This window comes from Miniopterus natalensis, chromosome 10 (assembly GCF_054644295.1).
Source record: "Miniopterus natalensis isolate mMinNat1 chromosome 10, mMinNat1.hap1, whole genome shotgun sequence".
Taxonomy (NCBI): Eukaryota; Metazoa; Chordata; class Mammalia; order Chiroptera; family Miniopteridae; genus Miniopterus; species Miniopterus natalensis.
The window spans coordinates 61035528-61052173 of record NC_142090.1 but is presented as its reverse complement, the minus strand read 5'-3'; the positions used below and the strand labels follow the sequence as shown (position 1 = coordinate 61052173).

At 41.5% G+C, this 16646-nt stretch overlaps 1 protein-coding gene across 1 annotated transcript in view; it reads left to right on the top strand.

Annotated features, from left to right (window-relative positions):
• Window positions 1-6423: 6423 nt before the first annotated feature.
• Window positions 6424-16646, top strand: part of PON1 (paraoxonase 1) — a 22423-nt gene continuing 12200 nt past the window's right edge. Inside the window, exons 1-4 of the mRNA XM_016218784.2 lie at window positions 6424-6497; window positions 10380-10450; window positions 14495-14550; window positions 15723-15891. Of these exons, the coding sequence (XP_016074270.1) occupies window positions 6424-6497; window positions 10380-10450; window positions 14495-14550; window positions 15723-15891 (370 nt within the window). The remainder of the gene's footprint in view (window positions 6498-10379; window positions 10451-14494; window positions 14551-15722; window positions 15892-16646) is intronic.

The following is a 16646-nucleotide window of genomic DNA, read 5'->3' as shown; positions in this document are numbered from 1 at the left end:
TAAAATCAGTTCTTGGATTTTAAGTTCCTAAAGCTTAACCATCAGGTAGACACTGAAAAAAGAAATAACTAATAGCATGTATACCAATTTTGAAAAATATAATAGTCTTTTTCTGCTTCTGTCCCTAACCCTTACACCCACTAGATCAGACCAAATTTAGGGAGAACACCGAGAGTCAGAGATGGGAAAACTAAGGCATTTAGATGCTGGTGGGTTCCTAAGCATTGGCTCTGCCCTGCCTTCTTCCCAGACCAAGGGGCTGATAAAACCCCCAGAGAGATTTGGGAGATCTGATTGCTGAGGACCCAGTGTGTGCTTTCACAGGAAGGGCCCAGGAAAGTCACAAGGCACCGGGGTTCCTCTTCATGTAGACACCCCCAATCTTCATGAGATTATCTTGAACCTCTTTTCTCACTTGGCTTGGGAAGGAGATAGATTGTCTTCCCTTCCCAGTCTTTCTGTTTAAAGCATCAGGGATGTAGATGTGAATATTAGGGTAGTGATTAGGGGTAGTTGAGCTCAGGAAGAAGCATAGAAAAGATCAGAACAAAAATCAATATGGCAGATGGCTGTAAGGTGGCCCACAATGATCCTTCCTTCCTGGCAGTCCCCCTGCACACCTCCCTCCCTCAAATAGGGCTGACCCGCCTAAACAGCAGGATATCGCAGAAATGAGATGAGTGACTGCTGAGGCTAAAAAAATTGCCACTTCTATCTTGCTCACAAAAACTGTGCTACCTGTGATATGTTTCCTCAATTTTAGTATAACCACATACTTAATGTTATTTTTAAAATCCCATTTCTAGGTTCAAATCCTATATTTTTAAGGTCAGACTAAGCTATTGTAACAAAGTGACCCCAAATAAAGTGGCTTAAAGAATACAGACAAATTGCTTCCATTGACATTCTATTAATATGGGTGTAGTTGTATGGCTATACCTAATTGGAAGGGAGTGTAGGAAATTTAGTTTATCTGAGTAGCCTTGTGCCAGAAAGAAGGGATTTGGGTAGCTAGCTAGTGGTCCACAACCATTGCTCCTTAAAATGACTCAATAAAGTTTGGAAATCAATAAAATTCTAAAACTATTAAAGAAATTGCGTTAGTAATTTTAAAATCTTCACATTAAAAGAAACTAGAAACTAGAGACAATAAAGTGTTGAAGTTAAAATGGATAAATAGCTTGTGTTAATTCATGTAATGAAATACTATACAGCAATGTATACCACAACTAGAGCTACATGTATAAATTTCACAAATAATATTGAGCTAAAGAAAACAAAAATGAAAACGTGTATAATTTTATTTGGGGAGAATTCCAAAACAGGCAAAATTAAACAATGTTTTTTGAGGATACATGCGTAGGTGGTTAAGTTAGAAAGAACAGGGAGGCAATAGTTATCATATAAGTTAGATAGTGGTTGCTTCTAGGGAAGATAGTGATTGCGGTCAGGGCAAGGCACATGGGAAGCTTCTGGGGTGCTGGCAATATTACATTTGCTGACCTAGATTGTGGCTTACATTGATAATTCTTTTATAATTACTCTATAACTGTATATGTGTATTTTATAAACTCTAAGGTAAATATGATATATCTCACAATAGAATTTTCATGCTCATGTAAAAGCTAAGTCAACTTCAAAAAATAAAATCAAGGGCAAGGATAGGCTTAATAATAAAAATGGTTTAGTATTTGTGTAAGAAAAAAACCAAATAGATAAATGGAATAGGATAGAGATCTCAGACATATTTCTCTTTAGGGGTTTAGTATAAGATTAAGTTAGCAGTACTAATTAATAGAGAAACAATGTTTGTTTAGGACATGGCATGGGGAGAACGGACTCACTCTATGGAAGGAAATAAAAGTATGTGTTACTTAACCTCACTAGGTAACTACCAAACAAAGGTCTATAACCTTTAGAGTTAATAGAAAATAATGTAGGAGGGTATCTTTATGACTTAAGAGTAGGGAAGGACTTCTGAAACAGAGTTTCAAAGATATAAACCCTAAGACAAAAAAGTTGATTAAATTTGAGTCATCAAAATTGAGGATTTTCATTCAGGGAAGGATGCCATTGACAAAGATAATAGAATAAAATAAGAATGAGAAATATTTGCAATGTTAAACTGGCAAGGTATTAATAAGTAGAATATATTCAGAACTCTTGAGAATAACAACTCTTGAGATAGTAACCCCAAGGGAATCAGAGACAAATGGTGTGAAGAGATAATTTACAGAAGGGGGGGGGAATGAAGCACATGAAAAGATTCTGAGAGTCTTTAATAATCAGAGAAGTGTCAATTAAAACCGCACTCTTACATCACTTTAGATCTATTTGACTAGCAGAAATTAAAATATTAGATATTGCCAAGTGTTGATGGGGGGGCGGGGATATAAGGAACCATATGCATCCTTGGGAAGAGTGTAGATAGTTGCAGCCACAAGAGGTAAGACCAGAGCTCAAGGAACCATAAGCACCATGGGGTTCAGAGTCATGTCTGCAGCCAAGGTCCACACCAGCAAAACATGCTTGCAATACTGCCTCTTTCCTCAGTTTCCAGTTTAAGTGCTGCTCAAGCCATTCTGATCTACAGACACACAATTGCATAGTGTACTGTGGCTTCAAGAGAGTCGAGGAAGTACAGATTCTAGTTTCTACCTCTCCAGGGCAGGAAGGCACACTAGAGGAGTGGAGTCCCACCACCTTCGGCCCAGTTGGGGTTCAGGCATGGGTATTTTATAAAATATCCTTACACCATTCTAATATGTAGCCAGTGTTTTAAAACACTGCACCCAAAGGATATTGGAAAAGAGGTGGAAAGTGCTGATTTAGTGCCTCGGCCACATCATTAGAGAACACCTGGCACACACTTGCTATTATTGATGTACTGTGTTCACATTGTTTGCTACAGTACTGCGGGAATTTGTCTATAGCAAGAAAACAAATCACTTACTTTTTGCCACAATTCATTTTTTCCCATGCAGTGAGGATGTTCAGAAAAGCAATTTACTGGAGATGTAAAAAACCATAATTAGCACGGTCAAGGGCAAGTCATCCAGTTCAGGAAAACCAAGAGGAACGTGCTTAAGTAGGAGCAGAGAATGTAATGGAAACTTTGAACGGTCAGCTTGATACTGTCTAGAACAGGCAGCAGAAAAAGCTCGGTCCATCAGGGATGACTTTGGGAACTGGTGAAATAAATGCTTATCACCAAATTCGAGTTCATTGAGCTCCAGGCATTGCCCAGCAGAGGAACCCTGTGGTTTCGAATAGCTAAGATGAATCACATAAACCTGCAGGATGTCACTGATAGCATTAAGAGGTAAAACCTAAATCAAGAGCAGAGGGGCATTCTGTGGACTGTTAGCAATGTCCACTGCAGAAAAAAAATAGTGGTTTCTACAGTGAATCTGAAGATTATCTGTGGGTAGAATGTAAAGGGCAGATCTTTGGAAAATAGATTGTTCTTGAATGGATTCTAGAGAAGCCCACTGATACTCAGAACAATCACATTATATGCTAAAAGTCACACACACACAATACATACATCATTAGTGGAAATAATAAAGTCAGATGAATTTTTCCTGATAGGCACACTCTCATTAAATGATGCGCTTCGGAAATCCTCTCTCAGCTTCTGCTTCTAAGAAACTAGAGACAGACATTCAACTTGATTTCTACTTGCCAGGGAGAGAAGCCAGATACTCACTTTCTCAACTTTTATAGGAAGTTGGATAACTATTGCCCAAATATCCTGGTTCTTTTTTTGGTATTCTGCTCTCAGTGGGCCCATGATACATCTCTACGCCCTTGAGCTTAAGAGTGACCATAGAACTTAGTTTGGCCAATGATATGTTGGTAGAAGAAACCATATGTCATTTCCAGGTTGAAATTTCAAGAGTCAATATGTGCTTCGCTGTTTCTCTTTTCCTTTAGATGCAGTCTGTTGTGCCAGACTGGATCCTGGATTGGTGATGATAGAAAGCAGAGCTGCAGCCAACCTTCAGGGGACATGTAGCATGAGTGATAGATAAACCATTGTTGTCGCAAGCCTCTGGTTAGCATGCAGCAGTAGTTAATTCTTTTTCATTTCTGCGTATAGTATTTCTTTGTATAAATATGCCACAATTCATATGTCTATTCTACTATTGATGAACATTTGTTTTATTTGTGTGTGTTTTTAGATATTATGAACTAAGCTCCAATAATCTTTCTTGTACCATGTATTTTAATGCACATGTATGAGCATTTCTGTTGGGAATATATGCAGAATTGGAATTACTGAATAATGGCATGTACCTATGTGCAGCTTGAGTAGGTGCTAACAAGCAGTTTTCCAAAGTGGCAATACTTCCTCACTCATAATGCTGGAGCGTTCCAGTTGCTCCACTTCCTTGCCAATAGATAACAGTGTCAGATTTTTCTTTCTCCCCCCCTCCCCCCTCCCCCTTCTCATTCTCATTCTTATTCTCCTTTTTCATCTTCTTAGATTTTAATCATTCTGATGGGTATGCAGGAATATCTCACTGTGATTTTTAGCAATCCTTAGATGACTAATGGAAGTGAACACCTTTTGCTATGCTTAATGGCCATTTGGAGTCTTCTTTTGTACAGTGAATGTTCAACTTTTGGCCTTTTAAAAAATTTGTCTGACATTTTCCTTATTGATCTGTAGGTATGAGTCCTTTGTGGATATCTGTATTGAAAATATATTCTACTTTTTGGTGAGTCTTTTCACCTTCTCCATCATGTCTTGGTGAACAGAAAATTTATAACTTTAATGAAATTCAATTTATCAGTATTTTCCTCTCTGGATGCGGCTTTGTGTATCCTGTTAAAAACAATCTTTGCATAGGTTATAAAATACGCTTTTTTGTTATCTTATTAAAGATGCATTGTTTAATTTTTCACATTGAGATTTATCACCTATCTGGAATATATTTTAGTATATCATGTGAGTAAGGATCACACGTGGCCACATGTATATTCAGTTAATACAATATTATTTTATTAAAAATAAAATTCTTTCCTTACAGCAGTGGCACTTTGTCATAAGTAAGGTGGCCATAGATGTGTGGGTTTATATCTGGATTCTTTATTCTGTTCCACTAGATGATTTATTAGTCATTGCACCAATACCACATTGTTTTAATTATAATATATTTATAATAAATCTTGATTTTAGGTAGTAAAATCCTTCAAATTTGATCTTCCTCAAAATTTTTATGGCTAATTCTTTCGTCTTTGCACTTCTATTTAAATTTGATTCCGTCAGTTACTACAAAACTTCACTAGGATTTTGACTGGGGTTGCATTGAATGTAAAGATCACTTGGGGATAATGGACATTATTAAATTCTGAGTTTTCTAATAACTGGTTAGTATATTTATTTAGATCTTTCAGTAAAGTTTTGTGGTTTTCTGTGTAGAGATTTTATGTATCTTCTGTTAGACCCTAAGAATTTAGCAGTGTTGATACTATTATAGATGGTATCTTTCTAAAATTTTATTTTCTAATTATTATTTTACAAAAAGTAATGATTCTGTATACTGACCCCGTAGCTAGTTATCTTGCTAAATTCATATATGCATTTTATAGTTATCTGTAAAGTCGTTTAGATTATCTACATACCAATCATGTTACCTGTGAATAATGAGTGTTCCAGATTTTCTTTTTCAATTTGGTATCTTTTCTTTTTTCTTTTAACCCCTAGTTTAATATTGAGTATATGCGAGAATAGTGAGCATCCTTGCCTGTTTCTCAGTCACCAGTGAAAGCTTTCAATTTCTCATCGAGTATGTTTGCTGTAGCTTTCCCCCTTTGGTAGCTGTTTTTTATCCGATTAAGAAACTCTTATTTCTAATTTAATAAGTTTTTAATCATAATGGGTATTAAATTTTTAAAATATTTTTTCTGCATCTACTGAGATGAGCTTGCTATCCAGATGTTTGAAGGTGACACACAGTGGTCACCTTCTGGGCCCGCCCTCCCGTCCAGCCTGGCTGAGTCAAGAGGGACCAACTTACTGAGCCCTCTGAGCCGGGAGGATTAGGACTTGTTGGCACAAAGCGAGCTCATCGAAGCCCGGCTCTCCTCTCTCGGGCTCCCCGTGAGCTCTGGCCTGTGCATTCTCCCCTTCTCTCCCCGTCTAGGCTGCTGTCCATGGCTCCCTCTTTCTAAGTCCCCGGGAGCCCTCAGGCCCCAGCCACCGGCGGGCGTGGACCCCAAGCCCGCGCTTCCAGCCCTCAGTGCGCCCAGGTGGGCGGGACCCGCCCCGCGCGCCCCGCCCCCGCCCCCGCCCCCGCCCCGTCGGGGCTGCTCCCGGGCGGTGCGAGTGGGGCTCGGGCTGCAGGGAGGCAGGTTCTCCCGCCGCCGTCGTCGGTCGTCCGTGCACCAGCCCCTCCGCCCCTTCTGCCCCAGGCCATGGCGAAGCTGCTGGCGCTCACCCTCCTGGGGCTGGTGCTGACACACTACAAGGATCACCAGTCTTTTTACGAGTAAGTGGGGTTGTGGCGAGGGCTGGTGCACCTGTCCCCCCAGCACAGGACACCCAGCCCCCGAAAAGCGGGGTCCAGGCTCTTAACAGAAAGTCTACAGGCAAGTGCTGGATGCACATCCTGCAGGGGGTTTGCAAATGATTGCCCAGCTTCCCTGTGGCGCTGAAAACATCTTGCTGGCAGTCTGAGAAGATGGGGTAAGGAGACAGTTACCAGTGGTGTCAGTGGCCAAGTCGTTGGAATACACGAATGAACTTTTCACGAAAATCTGTGCCTGGCTGCAGATTCCCTTCTCAGCCTCTCTTCAGAATAAATAACCAGACTGGGGGTCGCTCTGATGGTGTGTGAATTAGGGATAGGAGCCCTCCCGTCCCCGTCCCCCCCCCCCCCGTGGCTGCGTGCAGTGGAGCAACCCCCCCCACACTTGGAAATGCTTAATTTGAGGCTGCAGACAGAGACAGACAGAAACCCGCAGCAGGTCGAAGCTAAATAGGAATGCACTGCGCTGACCCCCTGGATCCAGTGGGACTGGCGTGGGGAAGCGAGGAAGAACTCTGGCGCTGGGTTCTAGCTCTGTCCCTTCCATTGTGGCATCTTGGGCAAATCACTTTACCTCTGTAACATGCACCGCTCCAGTAAACCTGAACCAGTAACAGACATAGACACTCATACAGGAAGCAACTAACACTGTGTCTGGGACACGGTAACTACTGGATGAATGTTAGTGCCCTGCTTCCCTTAAAGTATTTTATATATTGTTAGGTACTTGGGGGGGGGGGGGGTGTTAAGCATGTATCAGTAGTTTGTGGTAACTTATTACAGGGGTTCAAAGTCCAAAGATCACCTAATCCCTAAGACTTAGTCAATAATACCATGCTGTTGACTTTGAAGTAAAACATCACTAAAAGTCAAGTTGAGCCCTAGCCAGTTTGGTTCAATGACTGATGGGTCCCAAGTTCGACCCAGGCCAAGGGCACATATAGTGAGTGGTTGCAGGTTTGATTCCAGTGCAGGAGGCAACCAATCCATAGACACATAGATGTTTCTCTCTCTCTCTCTCCCTGCTCCCCTTTCTCTCTCTCTCCCCCTTCCATTCCCTCTGAAAAGCAATGGAAATATATATCTTCTGTGCCTCAGTTTACTTACCTATGAAACAGGTAAAATATTCATCCTTGCCTCAAAGGTGATTAAGGAGATTAAATAAGGAAGTATGTGTGAGAGTCCTGAGCACAGGGGTTGGCACATAGTAGGTCCCAATAGGGAATATTGAATGAATGAGGAGTGCGCAGTGGCAGAAAATAGACTGATGAGGGTGAGCCTGGCCCCAAGGAAAGTTCCAGAATGGGTTTCTTAATGCATAGCTGAAGATCCTCATTTTCTTTTGTAATGAGCAAGCACATATTTGCAAAGAATAATTCACAGCAGGGAGTATGTGATTTCCAGCCAGAGTTTGGAGAATTAAGGACACATCTCAGACATTGTACTTTATCCCTTAGACCTGCAACACTTGGACTTAATCAAGCCTTTGACAAGATATTTCCTAATCATTGGGAATAAGACAGAAAAATATGAAAAGGATTATAGTAACACAGGCAGAATTGTCTTCCCGCGCTTCCTCCAGCTTTTAAGCACTGCTGTCTAAAAATGTTGCTTGGGTAGAGGACTGAACGTGAGCTGTGCATTTATACTTGAGCTCCAATCCCAGCTCAGCCACTTCATGACTGTGGCTTTGGAAGGCCACTTAATCTTAGTCATCTGAAAAACAGGGAAAGCAATGCCTCAGCAAGGTGTTTGTGGATTAAACGAGGGTATATAAAGTACCTGAAATGTAGTAGCAATGATTATCCTGATGAGGTATGATGTGTTTGGGCTACAGATTTGAACTCAGAGCAACTTAGTGCTGAGTTAATGCCTCCTTTCCTACCTTGGACTCGTTTTAACTGTGAGCATTCTGTTTTCCATGTTAGTGATGATCTTCCATGAGAGAGAAGCCAGAATTAGAATGGGAGCTGAGTAGTTCAGTTTTTCTCTGCCCTCTATGAAACCATCACATTTAATGAACCTTGAGAGTCAGACAGCACGCCTACTCTTCTCCTGTGGTTCTGACTCTAAGAAAAGCTACTGTGGCTATCCTTGACATTTATCACAAGTCTTGGCCCACTCAGCAATTTCACATCCTTGACTCTGTTCTTCCATGCCACTCTTTGTACTTTCTGTGGTTATACCTTCATCCCTAACATCTTGTATCAATCCTTTGAGTTCCTTGGGGCACTGCAGGAATAGTCACTGAGCTTTGCACAGTCCGGTGTTTTTCAAAATAGTTGGTCACCAAATCCATGTAGCAAATCATGATGAACATTTTAAAATAAATGAAATAGAATTAAATAGAAAAGTTAAGGATGTATCTAGCACATGTATTAGGGTGAGGATTCTCTTGTGAACCTTATTTCAGATGTGTGTGGTGTGTAAGTGTGTGTGCTGTGTGCTTCTATTATGTAAAATGCTTTTCCTAATGTGGGTCTCAGTCTGAAAATTCTCAAGCCACTGTTTCATCACTATTCCTTTTTATTTCTTTACTGTGAATTTTCATGATGGTGTGTCAGATTTCCATTTTTGAAATGACTTTTAGTTTCTCATGTCCTGGGGCAGGTCCCTACCTTCCTTTAAAATCTATTTTCTAAGTTCGTGTCCATCATTCAGGGAACCACCAGCTCCTGAAGGCTGGGCCTTCCTCACCTCTGCATCTCTGGCAGCCAGACTGGTGATTCTCTGCCTCGGTTGTGCATCAGGATGAACTTGATGCTTTAACAAAGCCAGTTACTGGACCCTACTCCTACCCTTTTAGGTCAGACCCTCTTAGGAAGTGAGATTGATAGCCAATGGCACAGTAGTAGGCACATGTTACTTTTTTTTAAAATGAATAATGAAAGATCACAAATTCCTATCATTTTCTACCAGGTTGGTAAGAATTTTATGCCAAGTGTCCATTGACTTCTAGCCCATACTCCTCCTTCTGAGACTAAATTATCAGTAAGGCAAGTTAATTTTTTTGGCCTATCTTTAGCCAAATAAGGTCTCCAGGATTCTTAGATAATGCTACTTACTGTGACTATGATAATGTATTGTATCATTAGTTATCAAAACATGTCTATTATTTAAACCTCTTGGCTGTGCTAATGTTGTAGTCCATTTCTTTCAAATGCCTCATCAATGGCTTTACTCTGCTCAGGCAGCCTGCTGGTGCTTCCTTCTCACATCTGTTCCTTTATCCTTTGGACTTCACTCCAATGTTCCCCTCGATGCTCATGCACTGAGATTTAATACATTGCTTTTGGGTATGTTTGCATGATATGCCTTTTTATATGCTGGCCTTGGGTATGATTTTCTGAAGTTATAAATCCTTTTAAGCACACCTACATTTTTCAAGTAACACACCTGAAAGCAGATGCCCAGTCCCGGCTTTGGAGTCAGACTGGGCAGACAGGCTGGAGGCCCATCTGTCACCAGCCTTAAAACATCAATGGAATAAATTGGAACCATGTTGCTATTTAATCCAAATTTCCACATAGGACTCCTTACATGGCTGATAAAATAGTCCCTGCTCCTGCTGAAGTGCATAGAGCCCTGGGGAGGACTATGTATCCTCTTTGTGTTATCTTTTCACCTCTGTTTAATAAATACTAAATGTTGTACGTAGAGACCCACGTGTCTTGCTCTGGCCTTGCCTGGTAGAGTTGTTCAGGTTCCAAGGACCACAAACCCTGGAGTCAAAACCTAGGCAAAGTACAGTTAAGGAAAATGTTATTGGCTAATTACCTTTGCAGCTTAATTATAAGTTCTGAATAGTTTTATGTGTATTTTATTCCTTTTCTTTCCCCGCAGAAGACGACTTAATGCTTTCCGAGAAGTAGAACCAGTAGATCTTCCTAACTGTAATTTAGTTAAAGGAATAGGTACGTATGTGAGAGAAGGAAGTATCTCATTTGAACTTGTCGAATTATCTTGAGACATATATATATATATATATATATATATATATATATATATATATATATATATATATATGATTACTGCACCTGTTCAATTTTGTTCAAAAATAGACCTATGAACCAGAAGAGTATTATTAAGTCAGGTAATTTTAAGTAAATTACTGGTCTGGTGACTTCACTAACATATTGCCAAGGTGTTGACAGTGTTTTGATCATTTGTTTTTGTTTGGTCAGTTTAGCAAGAACAATAGAACGATGTTTGCTTTTTTGGTAATATAATCTGAGGAAATGGTGTAGGAGAGACAGAAGAGGGAGAAAAAGCAGTGAGTAAAGGGTTAATTTTTAAAAAGCCCTCACACACATTTTTAAGAAGCCCTTTGCTTCTCCTCGGGAAGGAAATTTTTTCCCCAGAAGCTCTCAGAAGATTCCCCCATAGATCTCATTAGAGCTAGACAATCAGCTGGTGCCCTAGCTGCAAAGGAAGCTGAAAAAGTAATGATCAGGCCTCTATCATAGAAGGCAGGCGCTGTCAGCAAAGATAAAAGGCCAGGGGAATAGCAGCCAGTAGCAACCAACAAGGAGTGTCACAAGACTTTGAGTCCCCAAGAGTTGAGTCCCCAACCAACCAGCTGTTATTTGAGGACAACTTGTTAGAGATCCATGCTTGTGTTGTTTTGTGTTGTTGTTGTTTTAAATACTTATTTATCTTAGTTGCCTAAGGTTAGAAAGGCTAGACCAGATGATTTATTCAGTTAGCATGAATAAGCTTGGTCAGATATTTTACAGTGCAGTTTTTTTCTAGAAAACAAATATAATATTGATATTAAAGATCACTAGGTATCTGCAAAGCAAATATCTTCGCTAAGAGAATCAATACAAAACTAAAAGTTCTCATTTGTTTCTAGACTGATTGAAATTTTAAAAATTTACATGTATTTAAAATCTAACTAACTTGGTGATATTTTACTGATGTTTATAATTAATAGTAAATGCAAACTCTGCATATGAAATATATCCGCATTTTCACTGAATTTGCTTATGTTTCTAATGTGGTTTTCAAAGAGTTTTATTTGATTTTGAACTATTAAGAATATATATTGGGGGAAAAACAAGATGGCGGCGTAGGTAACAGCTGCACCCGCCGCCTCCCGCAACCAAATCAAAATTACAACTAAAACACAGAACCACCATCACTCAGGGCCTCCTGAAATCTGGATGAACAGAAGCCCCACAACCAGGGACCTGAAGAAGGGCCGAGACTGGTAGGAGGGGCGGAGACACAGGCTGATCGGGGCTGAATCACACAGACACGGCCGCGGGCCCACACCCAGTACCGAGGTTGAAACCCAGGAGGGAATCTCGGCAGCGGAGTTTTCCCGGAGGAGTGAGGGGTCCCAGCCCCACAGCAGGCCCCCAGCCCAGGGCTCCAGGGCCGGGAAGAGAAGTGCCCACAGCTCCGGGCTGTGAAACCAGCGGGGACTGTCCCTGAGGGTCGCGGAGGCTGCGGGAGCCCCAGCAGCTCCTCTAAAGGGCCCGGCACGGACTCACTCGGACGCTCCCTCTGAGCCCAGCGCCGGGCAGCAGCCTGAAAGGACCCGGGACACTCGGGGAGGAACTAACCTGCCTGAGATCCGGGCGAGAGGCGGAGGGCGGCTTCCTCCCAGGCAGAAGGGCTGGCAGAGGCCGTGGCTCCTGTGGCGAGTCCTCCCGCACACAGCCGCAGGCAGGCGCCATGTTTGAATCGCCAGCACCTGACTCACCTTTGGCCCCGCCCCGTGATTCCCGGGGCCCCGCCCCTCCCCACCTGCAGCTCATCCAGGCCATTTCCAGGGGCTTCTCTGTGCAAGGGGCCTCTCGAGCCTCATGCTTAGGACTTTCCTAAAATCTCTCAAACAAGCAGCAGCGGGCCCCATGAGGCTTGATAAGTGGCCCCAGGCCTGGCACTAGCGGCAGCTGCATTGGCTCATAGCTTGGCCTCTCCTGGGCACCTCCAAGCCCAGCACAAGTAGCAGCCAACTATGGTTTGCTGAGTAGCTCATGCTGGGTGGCTCTGGGCAAGGCACTGGCACAAGCTGACTGTGCACCTCCCAGGGAGGCCCCAGAGACAGTGCACCTGGTGGTCAGACTCGGCCACACTGGATTACAACCCTGCCACATCCACGAGTGACACACTCAAGGGGCACACTTGGTGAACACCAAAGCTCCACTGAAGTAAATCCTGCTCCATAGAGGTGTCTCCAGCACAGCAGCTCTCTGGCTGTAGTTGCAGCTGGTCCTCACAGCCAATTGGCCTGGGGGTCAGTTCCTCCCAGTGATGCCAACAGCAACCAGGGCTCAACTACAACAACACAGTGCACACAGCCCACACAGGGGAGCACCTAGAAGGCCCAGCTCAGGTGACTGGGGAGGCTGAGCCACTGGACCCTCCAGGACACCTACTACACAAAGCCACTCTACAAATTCCAGGAGACACAGCAGCTCTACCTAATACATAGAAACAAACAACTGGAAGCAGCCAAAATGTAGAGGCAAAGAAACATGTCATAAAGGAAAGAACAGAAGAAACCTCTTGAAGAGGAACTAAATGAAATAGATCCAAGCAAGCTAACAGATAGAGAGTTCAGAATTTTGGTTATAAGGATGTTTAAGCAAATGGTTAAGAAAATAACTGAGAAAATTGATGACATAATAAAGTACCAATTTGAAATGAAGGCTACAGGAACTGAAATGAAGAATAATTTACAGGGAATCAACAGCAAAGTAGAGGATGCTGAGAATCAAATCAGCAATTTGGAACGTAAGAAAACAAAAAACACCCAACCAGAAGAGAAAAAAGAAAAAAGAAATCCAGAAATATGAAAATTGTATAAGGAGCCTCTGGGACAACTTCAAGAGGCCCAACATTCGTATTGTTGGGGTGCCAGAAGAGGCAGAAAGAGACCAAGGAATTGAAAACCTATTTGAAAAAATAATGACAGAAAACTTCCCCTACCTGGGGAAAGAAATCGACTTTCAAGTCCAGGAAGCATAGAGGGCCCCAAACAAAAGGAACCCAAAGAGGCCCACAGCAAGACACATCATCATTAAAATGCCAAAGGTTAAAGACAAAGAGAGAATCTTAAAAGCAGCAAGAGAAAAGCAGTTAGTTCCCTACAAGGGAGCACCCATACGGCTGTCAGCTGATTTCTCAACAGAAACCTTGCAGGCCAGAAGGGAGCGGCAAGAAATATTCAAAGTGATGAAAAACATGGAACTACAACCAAGATTGCTCTACCCTGCAAAGCTATCGTTTAGAACTGAAGGTCAGATAAAGAGCTTCACAGATAAGAAAAAGCTAAAGGAGTTCATCACCACCAGACCAGCACTACAGGAAATGTTGAAGGGTCTTCTTTATGAAGAAGTTAATGAACAAAAGAATCTGATGAACTAAATAGATCCAGAGACATTGACACATGCAAGAGACGATCATATTTCAGAGGAAAGAGGGAAGGGGGGTGGAGGGTGGGAAGAGATTAACCAAAGAAGTTATATGCATATATGCATAACCCATGGCCACAGTCAATAACGGGGTGAAGGCCTGAGGAGGGGGTGGGAGGGAAGTGGAGGGGGTCAGTTGCGGGGGAAGATGGTATACCTGAAATACTCTCAACAATAAAGATAAATTTAAAACGTAAAAAAAAAAAAAGTATATATATTGGTAGTTTACTCTGTCTTTAAAAAACCAGCAGGCTATTTTCAAATTATTGTGCCCTTTATACATTTTGTGAATTTCTACGAACTTTATATGAGATTTAAGACTCTGAAATTAATTATATTAATGTCTTTTAATTTTTATATAATCATACTAGTCATTTGGAAAAATTAATGAAAGGATTAATTATTCTGAACCTATCAAAGAAAGCTAAATATGTAGCCCCATTTTCAAGCTAGGAATGATGAAAGAAAAAGACCACGAGCTTCCTGCAATAGTGTGAAACACTCTGTGCTGTCTCTTCTCTTTCCTGGCAGAATCAGGCTCTGAAGACTTAGAGATACTTCCTAATGGACTGACTTTTATTAGCTCTGTAAGTATTTTCTTTCACTAGACCATTTTCTAGAAGCAGTAGCTTAAGTCTTTCATTTAGGCCTTCTATATACCCATGCCCACCTTCAAATAAAATGAGCAGTCATGTGGTTCCAAAAAGAAACTGTATACACATTTATCCTGGTGTTATAATCATGATCACATGCATTCCATGCATATTTGTACCCCTGTGTGCACGTTGAACTCATATCACCTTATCTTCCATTGTAACATTTTGTGAGCCCAATGAGTTCAAGAATGGCTTCCCATCCAATTGTCTGTCCCTTGAAGCGCTTTAAGTGGTGTACTCAAATACTTGCTGAATTAGTGTACTTTTATACCCCCTCACATTTAGATTTTCACCTTTTTTATACTTTTCAGAATAAGTCTTCTAATTTAAAATTGCTGAAAGGTTATTAAGGGAGTCCCCCATGTTTGTGGAAACTCCCATGCGTACAAGTCACTGTGGTAGTGATGATGTAGCTCAAACGAAAGACGTTGACAATGTAGGCTTGGGTGACAGCTGTAATAGGGTACAGTCTACAAGTCATCCAGCCTCTGAAGACCCTTTGCTGCTGGTGGTAATTGATTTAGTCCAGTTTTCTTGTATGAAGATGGAGGACTAGTCATCCTTTACAACAGTCTCTTGCAAACCTTTTTTAAAGCAACAAAATACATATTTTAAGCAAAACTTTATATAGGGCCCGATTTCTAAAACAAACAAGAGCTGGGTTGTTCTAACTGAAGGTGAAGGCGTTGTTTCGGGGCTCAATAGACTTTCCCTAAACCTCTGTGCCTGAGAAGCTTTCCAGGAACCTGCCAGGGGACAGTGTAAAAACCATAAGCAATGTTCTCTTCATATCCCCTGCTTATTTTGTTGAATCCCATTAGTAAATGCCCCTTTGGCCTGCTTTTCCATTTTTTATCTTTCTCGTGGGTTGGTAGCTGTGCTATAGGACCCCTATGGCTTTAGTGCTCATGACGGGTTTGTGCCTGTGCGGGGGGGGGTCCCCTGATGGAGCATGTGGTTCCCAGAGCCCTCCGTGGGCCTATTACACAAGCCAGCTCAGAGGCTTCCCACGTGGCCTTGTTGCACAAAGCAGACACATGCCCTCAACCACCTCCATCAGCACGTGTAATGTGCTCATTTCTTTCTCCTTCATTATTTATAAGGGATTAAAATATCCTGGAATAAAGAGCTTTGAACCTGATAAGCCTGGAAAAATACTTCTGATGGACCTGAATGAGGAAGATCCAACAGTGTTAGAATTGAGCATCTCTGGAAGTAATTTCAATTTATCTTCATTTAACCCTCATGGGATCAGCACATTCACAGATGAAGGTAACAATATTTACTGTTTCTTAGAAATAAAACCAAATTAAAAAAAAGTTAACGCATAAATATTTCTTTTCATCCATAATCACAAATAATGTTCTTATTCTGTATTTAAAAATGACGCCCTATGTTAATTAAATATATTAAAACTACTTAAATGCTTGAGAATGTTAAAATATATAAGATTTATAAAACATCTAATTTTTAAAAATACTACCAACATCCACATCCCTATAATTACTGTAGTAATAATATTCAGCTCTGATAGTATGGGTTTTCCATTTTAAATCATTTTACAGATCCAGGCGAATGTGCCAAGGAAGCTCCTGCCTCAGGCCCTTTGCACACTATCTCCCCTCAGCCTGGAATGCTCTTTCACCAGACAGTCACATGGTTTTGTCTCTTATTCCATTTACGTCTCTGCTTTAATATCACCTCATCAGAGAAAACGTCCTTGACTCCCATGAAGAAAACTTCATTACTCTCCATCCCTTTATTCCATTTTATTTTTTAATTCGTAACACTTAACATCAACTAAAATAAATTGGATACTTGCTTGTTGAATGAAGAGCCTCCTAGCTGGCTCCTCAGCTCAAATCTGTTCAGTTCAACCTACTAAACTTTCCACTGTTTTCCTTTAAACACCAATTTGATCATGTCATGTCAAAGGTTTCCATGGATTCACTATTCTTAAGGCAAAGACTATAACCTCACTTCACTTGCTACCTTCTTGACCAGTTAGACCAGCCTCTTTTATGTCC